This window comes from Galleria mellonella, unplaced genomic scaffold (genome assembly GCF_026898425.1).
Source record: "Galleria mellonella isolate WM207_F2 unplaced genomic scaffold, CSIRO_AGI_GalMel_v1 utg284, whole genome shotgun sequence".
Lineage (NCBI taxonomy): Eukaryota > Metazoa > Arthropoda > Insecta > Lepidoptera > Pyralidae > Galleria > Galleria mellonella.
Window position 1 is genome coordinate 170,667 of NW_026442065.1, and position 19,231 is coordinate 189,897.

Sequence of the window (19,231 nt, forward strand, 5' to 3'; positions counted from 1 at the left end):
AAAAAAGAACAATTTACTTTTTTCTCGATTTAAATAAACCTAAGTCGAGGAAAGTTGCAAAAGATGAAAAAAATTACTTAACATGTGTTAGCGGCGAAATGTATGCAAGTCAAATGCTAAATTCACCATAGACAACAGTTGACTAATGTCTCTCATCCCATCTGGGGCAGTCTTAAGAGCGTTCATACTAAACCTTACCGAAGTGTGGCAACATTGCAGTTGTTTGTCATATTTCAAATACAAGTAAATAATTGCAATGTTTCTAATTAATTGTAATCAAAATCTAATTGATTATAATCAAACAATTTTCAGTATTTTCGATTATTTAAAAAGTGCTCTACTAGTGAACTCACTAAATTTGGATTCTAATAGTAAAAAAGTATACAAAAAATTCCCAAGCCAAAATATATAGAATAGGTGCACAATTTTTAGTGGTATTCTATGATTTACGTTTTAGTTTGCTAGCAAGGCACTTAAATAATCGGAAATTATGAAAATTTTGCAATTGTCTTAGAAAACTGACAGACGATTGCGACGTTGCAACACCTCGGTATGAACGCATAAACTTAAGCCTTAGAATACATAGATAGAGTGTCTCCACAGGAGTGCTTCGAGAAAAACGTGTTAACATTTTCATACAATTTTGCATGATATATTGTATTATAACTTCTATATTTATTTTGTTTTATAATTTCTATATCTTTTTTATGCGTACACACATTTTATTTATTAAATAACACGCCAAGATATATTTTATGCGTAAATAGAATATTGATAAAAAACAAGTCAGCTAATTTGACAATTAGCTGAGACAAAAAGTTGAGCCGTTCTTGAGGATCCTCTATGTATATAATGTAAGGCTTAAGTATATTATTTTTATATGTTTATCTATTTATTACTATCTTCATACCCGATAGGTATGACCTCATTTATAAATAAATATTTATTTGTTTATTTATTTACCGTTTTCGTACTGGGTAGTCGTGAAGACAGATTAAAACGCTGCCTAATATTGAAAGTAGGAATCGAGTATGATTTGTTAATATGGTCTCTAGAGACACACACACGTGCTTACATTGTGTAACACGCCCAGTCTATCTTCCCTGCGTCACGTCTCTGTCGTGTCTGCCGTCGCCTTGTATCTATGGGAATAGTCGATGGGGTGTGATGGTGTGGCAGGTACTGTGCGTACCATACGGGAATAATTTTATATATATATATATATATATATATATATATATATATATATATATATATATATATATATATATAATTAAACTAGTTTTAGTGGCATTGCATGTAGTTTTTAATTTTTTTTTTTATTTTGAATACGTTTATATAATTATTTATTTATATCGACTATTGTCGCTGGTAAGTTTAAATATTAAATAGATTTCAAAGTACAATACAATGCAAGTATTACATACAAAATGACATCACAAGTTAGTTCTTATTAATGGTGTCGCGATGGGCGCCGTAGGCGTCACAGTTTACAGTGTAAATTGTAAATATGTATTACGTTATTTATTGTTCTATTCATGTTTATAAGCAATGGTTATTTACTTTAAGTCCGACATAATTGGCGCCGCCAACTTGTTGCCATTCTGAGTTGTATAATTTTTGATTTTTTTTATTTTATGACGTGTTAGACCATTTAGGCTTGGGTATTACGGATATCGATCCAATATTTTTTTTTTTGATGGTTGAAAATGGTATGGTAACCCCGCCTGCGCTAACGGGATACGCTGGCGGAGCACCAGTGAAGGGTGATAGATGAGAATGAAAACAGGCCAGTTAGCCCATCATGATGAATTCATCAGGAATTAACCATGATAGTTTCCAGGGGGAACCGCGAGGAGCTCGACTTGGTTAGGTATATTGCTAGCAATGGGATTCTCAGTCTCCATTACTAACAATCCGTTTCCCCCAATATATATATATATATATATATATATATATATATATATATATATATATATATATATATATATATATATATATATATATATATATATATATATATATATATATATATTGGGTTTCTCTGGACATGATAAACCTATTTCCCATGTTAAAGTCTGTTATCCGATATTATTTTTTTGGATAACAGGATTTTAACATATTCGTTATTGGACCAGTATGTATATAGATATATAAATATATATTACCCAATACTACTAATAATGTCATTGGTTGCGTCGAATAATTTAGTTACTTTAAAACTTATCGTGCGGAATTAAATACTGTGACAAGTTTATTATGTGAAATGACTTGGAGTTCGCGCCAAAAATCTCGGAACAAAATATTTGTTAGATATGCGATTCCCATTCGTATTTCAACCGTGAAGCAGTTGTGTTTGCAGGGCTGTGTTTCGTTTTGAAGGGTGGGATATGGAGTGAATTTACTGGGTACAGAGGAATAACACCCGAGTTCTCAGGAATGGCAATGCATGGGGGGTATCATGGGCGAAACAGTATACTCTGTTATGTCCATGGTACTGCTCGTGTCTATAGGCGACGGTTACCACTTTCCATCAGGTGGGCCGTCAGCTTGTTTGTCATTCTAAGTTGTATAAAAAAAAATGCGAGCATGCTCAGTAAAAGATTTTGTATATAAAAATGATTACTGAGCAATCTGTCTATTGTTTATATGGTTCCGTATATACAAGGCGCAACAAACAGACTTACGTGCAGAGATGTTTTCACATATTATCCACGCGACCGTTCGTGTTTTGACATTTCATGTTGACGTTGACGTAGTTGACGATTCTGATGTATAACTAAAGAATTAAGATTTTGAAAGTATAAGTGAAATAAGTTTCCTTGTTCTATTTTGTATGTCCATACTAATATTATATTTTCTTCTAACGCACAACCATTCTTTAGAATCAACTTCCAGCAGCAGTATTTCCGAACCGATACGACAACATAACCTTCAAGAAAAGAGCATATTGCTTTTTAAAAGGCCGGTTTACACCTATGACAGTTCTGGTGTTACGGGTGCTCATGGGCGGCGGTAGTCACTTACCATCAGGTGAGCCGAATGCTCGTTTGCTCCGTGTTGTAAAAGAAATTATAAATGAAATTGAGTATGTTTGTTTGTTACCGCTTTAACGGTTTAATTAGCGCTTTAAGGTAACCAATTACTATAAAATTTGGTATACACGTACCATATGGGGGGGGGGGGGATTATAGGTTACTTTTTATAAGTCGAGCTGACAAGTCAAGTTTTTTTTGCCACTTTTTGAACTCGCTTAACTGGATGCGTTTAGAAATATTGTGTGTAAATGGTTAAAAATGCCCCATGTAAGTGAATTATTTTAATTTCTCAAAAAATAAACTCATTCTTTTGGATTTTTTCGGCTAGCAACATCTGTTTACTTATTTGTTTACTGAATCTATTTTTTTTTTATTTTACCTAGTAAATGACGTGTCTGCAGCTCGGAAACCTAACAAAACGGCAAAACACTTTATCATTGCAAACTGAACGGGCGGGTCTCTGGTTCGCATTGGTAGATTATAAATACGCTTTAACCGACTTCAGAAAAAAGAGGAGTTGTTAATTTAGTTGTATTATTTTGTGTTTGTCCCTCAGAACTGTAAAATTTATAAACCGATTGGAAAAATTCTTTTTATTATTTGAAAGAATATATTTTCAGATTGGTCCTATGATGGGAGTTTCATCAAAATTGGTTCAATAGTTTCTTTATGAAATCAGAATCACGAAAGTTCTTATTATTGGTTTTGTTACTTCGACGCTGTGGACTGTAGCCACAGTTAGTTATACATCAGATTTGTCACAGCGTTTGTACGTATATTTATTTCGTTATTTTTTTTATTACTTGTACTATGGTAATATAATTATTGTTATACTATGCGTCGAAGTTTGTACAGCTGTCATATAGTAATATTGTGACGTAAGCATATTGAAGTTATTGTAAGTCTAACTCCAAAAATGTTTCTATATATATATATATATATATATATATATATATATATATTAAAATATGTAAAATATCTTCATAATATTTTTATTGTACTATAACATATTTTATTCGTTGAATTTACTTAGATTTTCTCATCTATCGACTTCTTGGATACAACTCTCTGAAACAATCGCAAAAAAATATTGTTCAAATAAACGGTGACCCCCTTTACTTGTAAACAACGTGTTACTGACAGTCACCACAAATATTACAAAGAATACTATAGTAAACAATCAAAAGATGCTTTTATTAAGGACTTGAAATTGTTTCTCTGTTTATTATTTGTAAATATGTCTGGCCATAAATTTTTTATCCTTACTTTTTTATTTTTATTTGTGTTACATAAAAGTGAAGGGAAATGGATTTCAAGAAAAAGCATCTAAATAAAATTCTGCATACTGTAATCCATTCTGAAGCGCCATTCTCTAGAATTATATAAGTTTAGTATTACACTAAAATTGTTTCTCAAAAAACCAGTTTGAACTAAATTTATAATAGTACATACACAGATATGATTCGGAACTATTTTAAATTTAGTACTCGAAAGATAATGATTCAAAATTTTAAATCTGGAATTAGCATTAGGGTTGGCACTTCAGAATTATCGAATAGATTAAATCCCAGTTTATGAGTAAAGGGGTGCAAACACGTGCATGTGTAAGTACTGGCACCATGTTAGCCGGTTGTCGGGCAGGCGTGGCGTGTACTTTTAACATAACATAAATATACATAATGTAACGGTTGTGAGAGAGGCCTAAAGTAGCACACACAGATGTTTATGTTCCCTAATAATATACTACCTATTGTGTTCTTAGGATACTCTGTTCGCTATAGTATTGTGCAATTTTTACCAGACATTAAATTTATAATGAAGTTATTTCTACGCTGTTATTGTTTGTCAACTTACGCTTGACTACTTGATGTTCCATTTTTTACTGATATTTTATTATTTTTATATCCCCTGTCGGGCAAAAGTTTGCTCCGTTTTCTTCCTGCCAACCCTAAAGTTCACTATTCGTGGTTTAAACATAAAAAGATCATTATAAAAGACCTATAAATTTTTCAGAACATTTGAAATATTTAATTAATAATTAACATCGTCATCATGATTATCAGCCGTTAACTGACCACTGCTTAACATAGGCTTCCCTTTTAGGGTTGCCACTCGCAGTTAGGCTTTGGTGATGTTTTAAGAGGGGCACTCCTGCCCATTCCTCGACCATTATATTCTACTAGTCGACTTTTTCGATACCCACGGGAAAGAAAGGGGTGGCTCATTCTATGCCGGGACCACACGGCTTTTCAACATAGCTTTATACTTTGGTACACATATTTGTGTATGTGTATTGTTTCATTAAATATCTCGACTGTCGTTTCAAAGGATTACATTGTTTTCTCTAAAAACCCATGTACACCTGCATATAGTCGAGATATGGAGGATAAGAAATCTTTTAATTATATTTTTTATAATTATGAAAAAGATTTGCAATAATCCAGAATTCAGTTATTATAGTTTGCAAAGTTTCGAAGTGTTTAAAAATAATCAGTAGTCGAGTGTTAAGTGTCATCCGAGTCTGTTATTAGGAATTCACTGAGCACCTGCGGTCGTTCAAACTAATTTTACGAACATGAACGTGTAAATCTGTATCAATATTGTTTTTTTAGACGTTATTACAGTATCATATGTCTTATAAATAGACGAAAAGTTTGTACTGAGGGAAGTAATCGAAAAATAAATATAAAATATGGAATTATTAACCTTTCGCACTAAATGTGCGGTCACGTTATCGATTTAAAGTAATATTGGTTTTGTTCAAGTCTATAGTCGATGGTTACCGCTTACCATTAGGTGGGTTGCCAGCTTGTTGCCATTTCGAGTTGCTAAAAAAAAGATAAAAAAAACAAATTTTTAGTTTTTCTAAAATAGATATTTATATTATGAATATATATTATATTATTATATTTCTTTATTAACTAACACTTTATGTAACAGATCTCGTTACACAATGGCAAGTCAATATTTACGTTTTAATTTTTAAATTAATAAAAAAAATTAACAATAACATTTGAACATGCTGAACATAAGCCTAGCCCTTTGGAGGGAGGGGGAGTTACCAATAGTTGCCACGCTTGGCAAGCAGTTTGGCAACCGCAGTTAGGCTTTGGAAATGTTGCAAGAGGGACGCTGCAGCCCATCCCTCGCGCTCCCTTAGTCGCCTCTTACGACAGCCACTGGAAAGGAAGAGCTGGCCTATTCTATGCCTGGACGACACGGCAATGCATACAGTTGGTATTTGTTACACATACATATGATACTATAATAGCCTCGTGTTACGTTACGTGTTACAGATCCTTCAGTACCTTCCCCTGATATTATTAATTTAATTGATGTATAATTATTTAAATACATAGACTTATTGTCTCTCCTAAGGAACAGGCTCGGCTATTGTTTTACCTGCGTGAATTATGTGTTCAAGCCGACGACAAATCTGTTTATATATAGGTACATCCAAATTATTGTAATATTGTATAAAGCAAACAATGTTGACATTTTAGACACAAGGTGGTTATTATTATTATTTTCTTATTTATTATATTAACGATAAATTTCGTTGTAAAGATCTATTAATAAAATACAATATTTCGTTATATTTATTCGTTGTACGGATCATGTAGAATTGACTTCATTTTGTGGTAAATTAGAAAGAAAAAAAAGAATAGCTATAGATAATCGTTGTGTAATAACTAATATACATAGTACCGAGGAATACATATTATTATTTACATAAGTGCAATTAATCTGTTATATGTGCGCCAAATATTTTTAAATATATTATTCGACGCACCCGTATGTAGAGAGATTAATGAAAATAGACGCTACATTCCGCGACACTGGAGCGAATTGACTAGTCTCGTGTGTGTTCAAATACATCCTAAAAACATTAATAGCTTAGTTTCATAGTTAAATTATGCTTTTTGCCGCCCCCGTTAAAGTATAATATAAAAATAAGAATGAAAGGGACCTGTACACATAATGCCTGACTGAGTCAACACCAAATTTATATTAAAAAAAAAAAAATATTTATTGTGAATTCCCGCGCAAGCCCAAACGGGTGTGAAAGTCTATTTGTAGAACGAACCGGCCGACGCGTCGCTTGTATAGGCTTTCATCCCCCGCCATGGGCAACAACTATATCATATGTAACTATATAAGCTTTAATAAAATGTATGATCACAAACTTAGATTATATAAATAGAGTGTCTCCATACAAATGCATCGAGAAAAACGGATCGACTTTTTTTTTTTTATACAATTTTGCGTGATGAATAGTTATTAGTGATGTCTTTGTAACGTCTATATTTATTTTGTCTTACAATTTCTGCATCTTTTTAATGCGTAAACACTCGTTTTGTTTTTTAAATAATACGTCGAAATATATTGTATGCGTAAATGTATAGAACACTGATAAAAAAAATTAGTCAGCTAATTTTTTTTTTTTGGTGGACGAAATTGCTGTCGTAACCCCGCCTGCGCTAACGGGATACACTGGCGGAGCACCAGTGAAGGGTGACAGATGAGAATGAAAACAGGCCAGTTAGCCCATCATGATGAATCCATCAGGAATTAACCATGATGGTTTCGCGAGGAGGTCGACCTGGTTTGGGTATATTGATAGCAATGGGATTCTCAGTCTCCATTACTAACAATCCCTTCTCAAGAGTCAGCTAATTTGACAACTGGCTGACAAAAAGTTGACCCGTTTTTTGAGGCTCGATGCTCTATCTATATAATGTAAGGGCAGAAAGTATCAGCACAATGGTTTGTTGTAAAGAATTCGTAAGTGTGTATATTGTGTAAGTGCTGCTTCCGAAGCGCGACTACGTAACGACTAAAAGTCACGTTATACGATTAGAAGTCGTGTCACACGACTGTAAGACACGTTACGAGGCTAAAAGTCGTGTTGAAAGATGATTTTTGTCATACAATTGTTAGTTGAGCTTCAGAATTAGTACAGTTTTAGAGCGAACGAAAAAGCGATCCGACAATGTGACGTAGCATGCGGAAGTACTACAAAGTCCCAAGACGCGAGTTTTCCAAAGCTATGTACGGAATTTTTGTTTAATGTTCAAGTGTGTATTCTGAAGGTATTGTATCGTATCGTATCGTATCGTATCGTAGCGTAGTACAATCCATCAGCAATTGTAATTGACTATTGTGTGTTATTGTCTTGTGTTAGATGATATACTCTCGGGCCAAGCCTGTATTTTCTGTAGTTCAACCGTGTCTAGGCGTCGTAATGTGCGTACTGACGGTATTCTGAATTAGAAACAATTGGTTGTCAGCATTCGTTGTTTGTACATATATATGGCAAAGTATTATTTATGTTGTATGTATTTTATATGTGTCCTTTTTATTGTATATTATATATATATATATATATATATATATATATATATATATATATATATATACAGTAAAAATCGTAGAATACTGACGGATCTATATATGTAATCTTTGCCAGTATCCGTCCTAATCCGTATTATATATATATATATATATAGCTGCAGGAAGAAAATATAAAATACTATAAAATAGATACGATAATTTTGCATTACACCTTGATTAGTGTTATTCAATTGAATTCAATCACTTATTAGGCTATAACCATTATGTTTCGATTAAAGTGACTTTAAGATGTAGACTAGAAAATACTTATGGTAACTCCTTGTTATTTATCTAATTGTTAGGTACCTAATTTGTTTTTCAAAATTTATTAATACGAAATATTAGCTCAGACTAGCTCCAATAATGCCGAAGTATTTTCATATAGAATCAATAACTGTTTTGAAATGTTTTTATTAAATAAATAAATAAATATTAATTGTCACATAAAGCGATCGCCTGGTCTTCAATCTAGTATAGCCTGTTATGAGGAGTTAGGCACTCACAAAACAAATTAATATTTAATGGTATGATAGCTTATTGCTACGTTTAAAGCAATAGAATTGTAATACCTCCTTAGGACACAAATGAGGTTTTAAAATATTAACACAGAAATATTTCATCAATTGTGACATTCTGCATTATGTATATGTATATATATGTATATGTAGGTTTTTATGAATTGACATATGTAAACAAAGAGTTTTAATACTGGTTTTGTGAATGGACAAATAAGTAGTTCTACAGCTTATAACGATATTCAATCAATTTTTATATAATTCTGTGGTTATGTGGTTAAGTTTAAAGTCTTATACATTTTGACCAACATTTTCATATTTTATTTTTATTTTATTTAATCTGTTTATTGTCGTGACAAAATATTTACTCGTTTTTTATAGTAAATATAATATTAAAAAAAAACAATAATTATAATATTTATTTTAATATAAAAATATATAGTCTATAGTTGTAGACAAATATTTAATTTTTTTTTCTGAAGATTAAGTTGTATGGCTTTTTTCCTTTGTCTTTTTTTATTGTGGATAAATTAATACTGCTACTATTTAATATGTTTTTTTTTAAAGGTTTTAAAAGTTTTTATTATAAAAAAAGCTAGACCGTATCGCACATTACGACGACCTGGTAGCCGTACTAGGGAAGCCGTTACGCAAATAGCTAGTGCCACCTCGCAATTATGTAGTACCATGTTAGACATAGATAATATTATAATTATTATATATATAATATACACTTACTTTTATTCCAGTTAGCGTAAGACGTGTTGAGTTTAAACACTAGATTAAGTGTAGTGGGGGGGAAGAATAAGGGGTCATCCGTTAATTACGTCATAGTCGAATGTCAGAGGATTGGTGACGTCGCATCAGTCTCAAATAAAGTATGATTTGACTGAAATGACGTTGAGAGTTTGTAATATATTGTACATTAGCTGTTTGTAAAGTGAACGAGTGATACATGTGTGCACGTGACCGTGACCGTTTGTGTGGCTCATACACGCACACACGTACCACTGTGTAGAGGAGGGATTGTTATTGGAGAAGCTCGATGTGATATAATTAATGAATTCGCCCCTAAGAGAGTAGTCTAATGGTTATAGTACGAATAGAATCTCCTTTTAAAATATGCCACATATACCTACAGTCAATTGTTAAATAAATTATAATTATACTTATCTATAATTTTATAGGAAACATACAAAATGTCGGTACACATTGCAAGGTCACAAAACAGGTTAAAAATGAGATATTATAAAAAATTGTTATAGCATATTCTAAAAGGAGTGTTGGCTTCATTTACATTGGTTAGACTTGTATTTGCGACATCGAAAGCTAGTGTGAATGCGGCCTTATATAAATGTTAATTATACAAATTACTGAACTCCACACGTGGCGGCCACCATGGCGGATGGAGGTTTTATAAAATCTATACTAGTCCCATTGCAAGTTAAAACAGATTTTTGCATAAAAATGTTCCTGTAACGGCGTAAATAGTGGTTTTATAAGATAAATAAATAGTAAGTAAATTATGTAATACCTAGAACAGTTTATACAATAGTATAGGTATGTTTAGTGTGTACGGTTGAACTCGACACGTTATGCTGCGAGGGCGCACGGCGCGGCCGCGTGCGGACGCGTGTGAACGCGTGCGAACGCGTGCGACGACGCGCGGCCCGCGCCGCCGTCCGCTAGGGCCGATCAAACTCTGCGCTGGAGACGGGAGTACCGCCGACGGTTTCTGTTGTGTTTGGAGAAAAATTATATTTTTTTACAAATGGTGCTACTGTTTTTGTTTTAGTCAATGATAGCTTGGTCGCTGTTGTACTGCCACTGTAGATAAAACGGAGTAAGCGCGCGCGTTGTGAACGCGGCTCGCTACACGCACGGTCGTCTAGCTCTAGTGCATCACTCCACAGACGTACGTTTAGGCGTAGTTTAGCTTTTGTAACTTGCAAACGTATGCGGCCGCCAACGGGCAACGCGTTGGCGCCCCTTTGAAATTGTAATATCACAATGTACGCTCGTATTCTCGCAATGATTCGCCCGTACTGGCCGGCGTTTCATTATTACATTTCTAAATCTAATTTTTTTAGTACGTTACATTTTGTTTACTTTCATATTACGATTATATTGTAAATAAAAATAAAAGCTTTGGATTTGCGCATTTGTTTGATTATTTCGACTGTCACCTACTATTAGATTTGTAAGTATTGAAATCATTAGCAGCCTTTCCATTCCAAGTGTTCTCAGTACAATTGAGCATATTCTCCCAAAGAAATGATAAAAATCTTGAATCGAGAAAATGAGGTGCTAATGATTTCAATTTAATCCTGCATATATTATGATAATCCATATGAGGGTGCTTTTTTTAAATAATGGGATTGCTAGATCCTCAGTACTAATAATCCCTTTCCACCCCATGTGAGGGTGTTTAGTATGCTAAGGACGCTACTGCATACTCTTGTGATGTCTGTTGTTTTTCCATGTATAAATCCTGATTGCCACTTTGTGGTCTTATATTTATTCACAAAGAGAAAAATCTGATTTTATTGATTGAAACTCTTCAACTTTAATACCAAAAAGTTTCTAGACCGCCACCGATAGTGCAGGTGGGGTTACCATTTCATTATCATAAAAAAGAAATTTCTAGTTAAAGGTAATGAAAATAAATGTTATTAATAATGAAACAAGCCATACGAAATACTGTTTATTATACACATTAAAAATATAAAATGATCACTCAATTGAACACTCAACATCAGCATGACAAACAAAATGCAACAAGAAGCTGTCAAGATGGCTACAGCATAACCTCAACATTTATTCGTAATTAATGAATAACAACGTATGTAACGTAATTATAATACATTAACAAGACCTTATTGAGCGGTCGAGTGTTTATAATCTCCATCTAAAATTATTTCACAATGTAATTATGGTGACATTAAATTTGATACAATTCCCGCCAAAAATTAAAGTAATCTAAAATGGCAGCGTCAGTCGTGTCCTCTACTTATTATATTGTGCATCTTCACTCATGTATATATAGTGTACTGAAACTCTCGAGACGAATTATCAGAAAATATTCTAAAGCTATCAAATTCCAATATTTTATTATAAAAATAAATCGCTGAATATGTTGCTAAGCGCAAAATTCGAAAACGGCAGGACCAATTTGGTAATTTTTTTATCGAATATTTGTTACAGTCCGAGAAAAGTTCTTATGAAGTCAAAAATTTTATTTTACTTTTCCAATACAAACTTGAAACGAAGACTCGAGAGTACGACGTCTGTCGGGTTAGTTAAGTTTTCGAATATTTATGCTTATTTATTCATTTGTTTGGATATTTTATATTAAAATAATATAAAAAATAGTAAAATTAATAAGCCAAGATAATTATTATATCTTAAACAATATATGTTTTTCTGTCAACCAGTAAGGTTGGTCCGAAAATCCGCCATTTTAGATTATTTTACTGGTTCGGCTTATATTATTAGATAATAATAAATGTATATTGTAATTATTATAATGAAATTATATTACACATAAGTCACTTTTAAAAATAAATAAACGAAAAAAAAACATACACGAGTCTCTTAAATAAAGGGGATTAAAATATGATACGTGATCTCTTGTCATATTTTATAGATTTCATGAACAACGACATTATTTGGAAATGTATGTAAATGGAGATTTATAATCAATTTTAAAATAATGGTTTGTAAATACTTTATTCTAGAATGTAATGCAGTTGTGTTTGCATAGCTGTGTTTTGGTTTGAAGGGTGGGATATGGCGTGAATTTACTGGGTACAGAGGAATAACACCTGAGTCCTCAGGAATGGCAACGCATGGGGGGTATTGTGGGCGAAACAGTATACTCTATTATGTCCATGGTACTGCTCATGTCTATAGGCGACGGTTACCACTTTCCATCAGGTGGGCCGTCAACTTGTTTGCCATTCTAAGTTATATATATATATATATATATATATATATATATATATATATAACTATAGTTTTAATAGACAAGATTCTAAATACTTTGCACTATCGGTATACACTGGCGGGGTGAGGGATGATAGGTGAGCAAGAAGATCAGTTAGCCCATCGTGATGAATTCAACAAGAATTAATCACGATGGTTTCCAAGGGGAAGGTCGGTCGGTCGACGACGACACGACTCATTGATCCAACTGTGATATGCATCTAAGTTCTCATCTAATATCTGTTAGCGGATTCGCTAGTTCCAACAATCCAAATGAATCATTATGACTAACTGTCAATGAGATATCATCGCGCGCTGTTTTACGTCGTCGTCCGTTGCTACTGTTGCTCTTATGAAACAAGAATGACATTTAGAAGCTTTGAGTTTTTTGTGACTATAATTATTAACATAGTTTACTAACGTGGAATTTAAAATATACAAACATATCAAGTATAGCTGTAACAAGTGAGGAATAATTAATTTTTCAATTCCATGCAATTTTGAACTGTTCAACTAGCAAAATCGCTAATACAAAAAAGTACTTTATTTAAAATTAAAAATTATAAATAATATCAATCAAATATTTTACAACTAAATCATTCAAATGTTTAAACTTGATTAAATTATGAATATTATAGCTGTTCATAATAAATCAGCGGTATAATATTGGCACAATATAAGTACAAATTGACAGGGAATTCAATAAAACATCACAACCGTACAAAGTGACGTTCTACAGTACTATTTAGGGGGCGACCGTCCATTCATAATAGTGGGAGTGTCCTTCCAAGACTTTGATTTTGGTTGTGTTGTTGTCACTTTTTTCTTAACTACCCTCTTTACGATAATTTCCTGATTCGACAGCAGTTTTCGTTTCTTTTTAACTTTTTTCTCTTCAATCGTAAATGAATCATCAAAGATGTCTCCGCTCGTATTAATGGAATCACTTTCTTTGGAAATGTTCTGCTTTTTATTTCCGATTATTTCACATACAGGACTATCAAATGAGACCTGTCGAGGGCTTCTCTTACGCTTTTCGATGATGATTGACGTCTGCGTTGCTATATTCGCGTGGTTTTTCTTGGCTGGCGGTGTCGCTTTTGGTGCTAATTTGGTTTTCTTAACTTTAACTACAACAGATGGTTCAGTTGATTTCCTCTTATTATTTTTCGGCTTCCTTACCTTCTTTTTAACTTCTTTTTCTGTGCCATCTTCTGATTCTGGTTCTTCATTTTCACAATTATCTGATTCAGGACTGGACTCTATGACCTTTGGTTTCCGAGCTCTCTTAGCTTTAGCAATTACTCCATTAGGTTTCTTGCCTTTTCCTTTTGCTTCTTTCTCCTCCACTTCATCAACATCACTGTCTTCAGCCACGATTTTAGCAGTTTTACTCTGTTTCCCTTTTTTACCAGGACTGAACTCCAATTTGCTATTTCTCGTTTTACCCTCACTTTTGAGATAATTTTCGAACAGTTGCCGGCACTTTGTGTAATCTGGTGTGTCTTTGGGTTTCAATGTGTTTATGTATTCTAAGTATTTAATTAGGGGTTCTGAAAGATTAAGAAAAAAATCAAATTATTTTTCATATATAAAATTTAAGTAATATCCAATACTACCACTATTTTTGTGAGAATGGCGCACTCTGGTGTCAAGAGTTCTTAGACTGCCTTTCATTACACCTACAGGAAGCTCGCTAATATACCATCATGCAAGGTTAACCTCAAAAAGAAGAAAATCTTTTAGTAACAATAAAACACCAAAGAAACCCACCTGGTACATTACTGTATTGTTTGGCGATATTCGCTCGTACATTCTTCATGAACGCCTCCTTCATGTTTTGGACTATTTTGGGTTGTTTCAAAGATTTCTCCCAGGGTAGTTCCCCTATCAACCACTGCAGCATGTTGTAACCTAAGATCTCTAGGTCCCCTCTCATTGTAGGCACTAAAATACAATAATTGGCTAAGATGATAACGAGTTTTTCTTATGCAACTTAAAATGTGCAAATAAGCTGAATGTCTACCTGATGGATAGTAGTAACAATGTATGTATGTATAATAAAGTAAGAAAAACTCATGAGCATGCAAAATTGGCAAAATAGCGTAACTAAAATCTTAGGAGAGATTTTGCCTCACTCTGCGTTTTCTACTGCCTGTACAATGGATTGTGCTCAGAGGAATTGTTCAATATGATGCCTACAGCCACTTTCTACCATCGTACGGCTGGCCATCGGGAGTTAATCCTCATGTCTTACAGCCTCAATGGTCGCATACTGCGCGGTTTCAGAGATGTTTCCTCCCATGAACACTCAGGTTGTGGAATGAGCTCCCTGCCGAGGTTTTCCCAAGAGACTACAGCATGGGATTCTTCAAAAGGGGGGTAAAGGGGTTTCTTCAGGGTCGGCAACGCACGCGTAATGCCTCTGTTATTGCAGGTGTTCATAGGCTACGGTAACCACGTACCATCAGGTGGGCCGTATGCTTGTTTGCCACCTCAGTGGTATAAAAAAAATAGAACACAAATGTAGCCTGTATATGTCTGTGGCTGATATAACAGGAATTTGACCCTGTTATATCTATCTTCATATAGGCTGTGTGGTCCCAGTACAGAATAGGTTACCTCTTCCTTTCCAAAGTAAGAGGTGATTAAGGAAGGGCGAGGGTGCATAGCAGCGTCCCTCTTAAAACATCTCTGCAGCCTAACTGCAATTGTCAATCCACCTGCCAAGCGTGGCAACTACTGGCAAAAGCCCCCCAAAGGGGAGGCTTATGTTCAGCAGTGGACAGTTAAAGGTTGATATGATATCTATCTTCATATAGAGGTAAATCATCAGGTCTGTCAAGTTTGTATGGTCATAAGTCAAGATTTTTTTTTATACAACTTAGAATGGCAAACAAGCTGACGGCCCACCTGATGGAAAGTGGTAACTGTCGCCTATAGACATGAGCAGTACCATGGACATAACAGAGTATACTGTTTCACCCATGATACCCCCATGCATTGCCATTTCTGAGGACTCAGATGTTATTCCTCTGTACCCTGTAAATTTACTGCCATATCTTATCCTTTAAACCAAAACACAGTCATGCAAACACAACTGCATTACGGTTGAAGCACAAATGGGATAGAAGTACCCAAGCAAACGACTTTTATACAAGTGTCTCCCTCTGGTGTCTATAAGGCCTCCTTTGAAAAACATAGTGATTAATTTATGATGAAATTGTTATAATAGACTAACTGTCCAGACTTCATCCCATCTATCATCACTTGTTGGTTTCCTATCAGGGTATACCACAATATTATGAGCAAATTTGCCTTTTATTTATTAAAAGAAAACAGGAAAATTATATACAATCACCTCCTAAATGTGCGTCTCTGCTTGTGTATTCAATTGTTCCATTATGCGCACATTTCGGGTCTGGTTTAAACTCCTTATCAGTGACGCGACTTGCTAAGCCAAAGTCCACGAGGTAAGCTTGGTTCTCTGTGCCTTTCTGTAGCCCCATCAGAATGTTGGCACCTTTGATATCTGCATGGACATATCCTCGGCTGTGTATGTATTCTAGGACATCTAACTGAAATATAATAAAAAAATAATGAAGTGTCATATAATAACACCAATTTTATCCTCCTTGCAGCAGCAAGCAAGCAAAAATATAATAATCTAGTGATCTAGCCTACATTTGCATGAGTAAAGGTAATTTTTGAAAATAGTTATATAGCCTATGTTACTCACTGACAATGCAGTTTTCTGTAGGTGAAAGTGTTTTTAAATTAATTTATTATTATATTAATTAATTTAAATTGGTTGAGAAGTCTTGAGTTTATCCATTACAACAACCAATCAAATCTTTCTCGTTTAAAATACTAGTATAGAAGTTTAGATAAAGCAGCAAAAATTATAAATAAAATACATAACAGACTGTGATTTATTTAGCTCTGGTCAACTTATTATCTTATTTTAATATTATATTTAGATAATAAAAAACAAAATCCTCTATCTACAATACTAATTATTAATCATTTAATAATTTATTTACAAACTACTTATTAAAGGCAAATTTGTGTGACCAAGTTAAATAACTACCTATGTCCTCCAGTCCCGCTACTATCTGCATATTAAAGTTATAATTAATTAAGTCATTTAAATGTCAAGAGGTAACAAATAAACAAACACACTTTAACATTTAGAAATTAGTACAGATTCTTTAAAGAAATATTGACCATTTCCTTTATTCCATGAGCAAAGGTTCATAAATAATTTATTACAAGAAAATATTTTTACCATTTGCAAACCCAATTGGAATACAGTGGCCGATGGGAAACTTCTTCTGCAGTCCTTGAAAAGACTCCACACATCTTTCCCATATCTCTCTAGTACTAAGTATCTATACTTTTCGCCTTTGTACTCATGTGAACCATTCCCAAAATATGTTGGCATACCAAGGCTATTCAATTTCTTGGTCTTCATGAATTTCGCAACTAAACATTAACAGAATCAAGTTAGAATATGCAACACTAAACTTAAATTTTTTTTTATTATTCACTTTACATTCTAACAATAATTACTGCAGGCATTATATAGCGCCATCTAATACCAGTATGTTTCAATAGAACTCAATGAAAGTGTAAAAAAAAATTAATAATTGACTGGAACCATAGTTCGCTAATATTTAAAGAAATTAAATAAAAAAAAAAAGATAAATGACCTGATGTTTTGATTTGTCACTAATTTCATTTGGACTTTGCTTGTACAAAAATTTCAACTGAAAACTTGGTTACTATTTTATTATATTCAATGAAATATACTACATAATACATGAAACTTGTACTATAGATATTGAGATCAAGCTGTCGGGGAATTACATTCTTTAACAAAGTATATTAAATGATTTCCAAATACAAATAATAAAATGAAATAGTTTCAAAAACCTATTTAAATATTTAAAATGTACTCACTGTCATCTTTATTGGCATTTCGACAATAGAAATGTTTTTCAACAAATAATGGCCCATTTTCATGTGGTTCCTGTCAAAAATATAACAATAATGAATTAAAATTAATTAAATATATAAAGGTTTCAATTTTGAAGTTAAATAAGAAAATAACTGTAATAAGATGATAGTAACTATAAGAATTTCATATTGACAAATAAGCAACAATGATTTACTTATTTATACTTACAATTTTCACAACGAAAGGATAATTGGACCCCTTCTTGGGCGAGCTCTCGTGATCACAAGCCGAGTATATCTCCCCAAAGCCACCGACACCAATTGAAGGGCCTATACGCCATTTCTTTTTCCCTATAGTATCATGGATCACTTCACCAGTAGCGATAGGGGATGGCATCTTATACCCATTGGCTTTTTTCTTTGGTGCTGCAGGTTTCTTAACTCTACCGCTCATTTTGTTTTAGGTTATGTTTATGAGTTTTAACAATATAAGAACAAGATTGCCTGTCAATTTTAATAAAATTCTCTATTTCGTTTTAAAAAATTAATAAAAATAGTAATGGAAACTAAAATGATAACGGAAAATAGTCGGACGACGAAGCGTCGTTGTTGATACACAAGCCAAGTTAAAATTTGACAATGACAAATGACACTGACGTCAAATTGACAGCAGGAAGGTTTTTTTTTATTATAGTTCCATCGGGGTATCGATGAATTTGCCAATGTTAAAGTTGGAAGAAACACTGCATTTTTATCGATGATGCTAGATATAAGATTTCTTTGTCTGTGTTCGTTGAGATCACATCATGACATCTTTGTCTCATGGTATCTAAAATGTCAACAGTTTAAGGTCCATTTAAACTATCATGCAACTGGACGACGGTAGTTCAAATACAAATTTATTACTATTTGCAGAACAGAGACAGACATTCTAGCTTTTTTGTTTATTGTTACTTACTAGCGACATTAGACGTAATAGATTCGTATCTTTCGATATAGTCTTACTAAGTTAAGGATTTGTATTTAATTCAAGCTATAAATTAAAGGATAGTACCTGTGATACTCAAGCTACGTGTATTGTTAACCCATCATCTCACTATTTAATTTATGGCGTTATATAGTGTTTTATTATCATATTTGATACTACTTAATTTAATACCTTATTTTTTTATTTTAAATTATTCAATAATGTCTCTTTTTAGTGAGATCTGATGAAATATTGCAAATTTTTTATTTTGATTTTAAAATGGACCAAAAGGAGACTATCAGGTTGACTTTTACGCAGTTTTTGTAAGTTGTGGTAATGTTTTCCGTAAATCACTTCAGTTAATTAGTCACGAT

At 33.2% G+C, this 19,231-nt stretch overlaps 1 protein-coding gene across 1 annotated transcript; it reads right to left on the minus strand.

Annotated features, from left to right (window-relative positions):
* Nucleotides 1-11,638: 11,638 nt before the first annotated feature.
* LOC113509219 (serine/threonine-protein kinase VRK1-like) lies at nucleotides 11,639-18,522 on the minus strand. The gene is made up of 6 exons (XM_052895559.1): nucleotides 18,120-18,522; nucleotides 17,894-17,963; nucleotides 17,220-17,416; nucleotides 16,293-16,509; nucleotides 14,705-14,878; nucleotides 11,639-14,484 (listed from the first exon to the last, which is right to left on the minus strand). Exons 1-6 carry the CDS (start codon nucleotides 18,342-18,344, stop codon nucleotides 13,673-13,675), a joined length of 1,695 nt encoding a protein of 564 aa, XP_052751519.1. The 5' UTR covers nucleotides 18,345-18,522; the 3' UTR covers nucleotides 11,639-13,672.
* Nucleotides 18,523-19,231: the final 709 nt, after the last annotated feature.

Excerpts from the sequence above, each read along its gene's own strand:
- LOC113509219 (XM_052895559.1), bottom strand. The coding sequence starts at position 18,344 with ATGAGCGGTAGAGTTAAGAAACCTGCAGCACCAAAGAAAAAAGCCAAT. Across the intron at positions 16,510-17,219 it reads TCCAATTGGGTTTGCAAATG|TTAGATGTCCTAGAATACAT; the intron begins GTAAAAATATTT and ends ATTATATTTCAG. Across the intron at positions 14,879-16,292 it reads CAGAGACGCACATTTAGGAG|TGCCTACAATGAGAGGGGAC; the intron begins GTGATTGTATAT and ends ATTGTATTTTAG.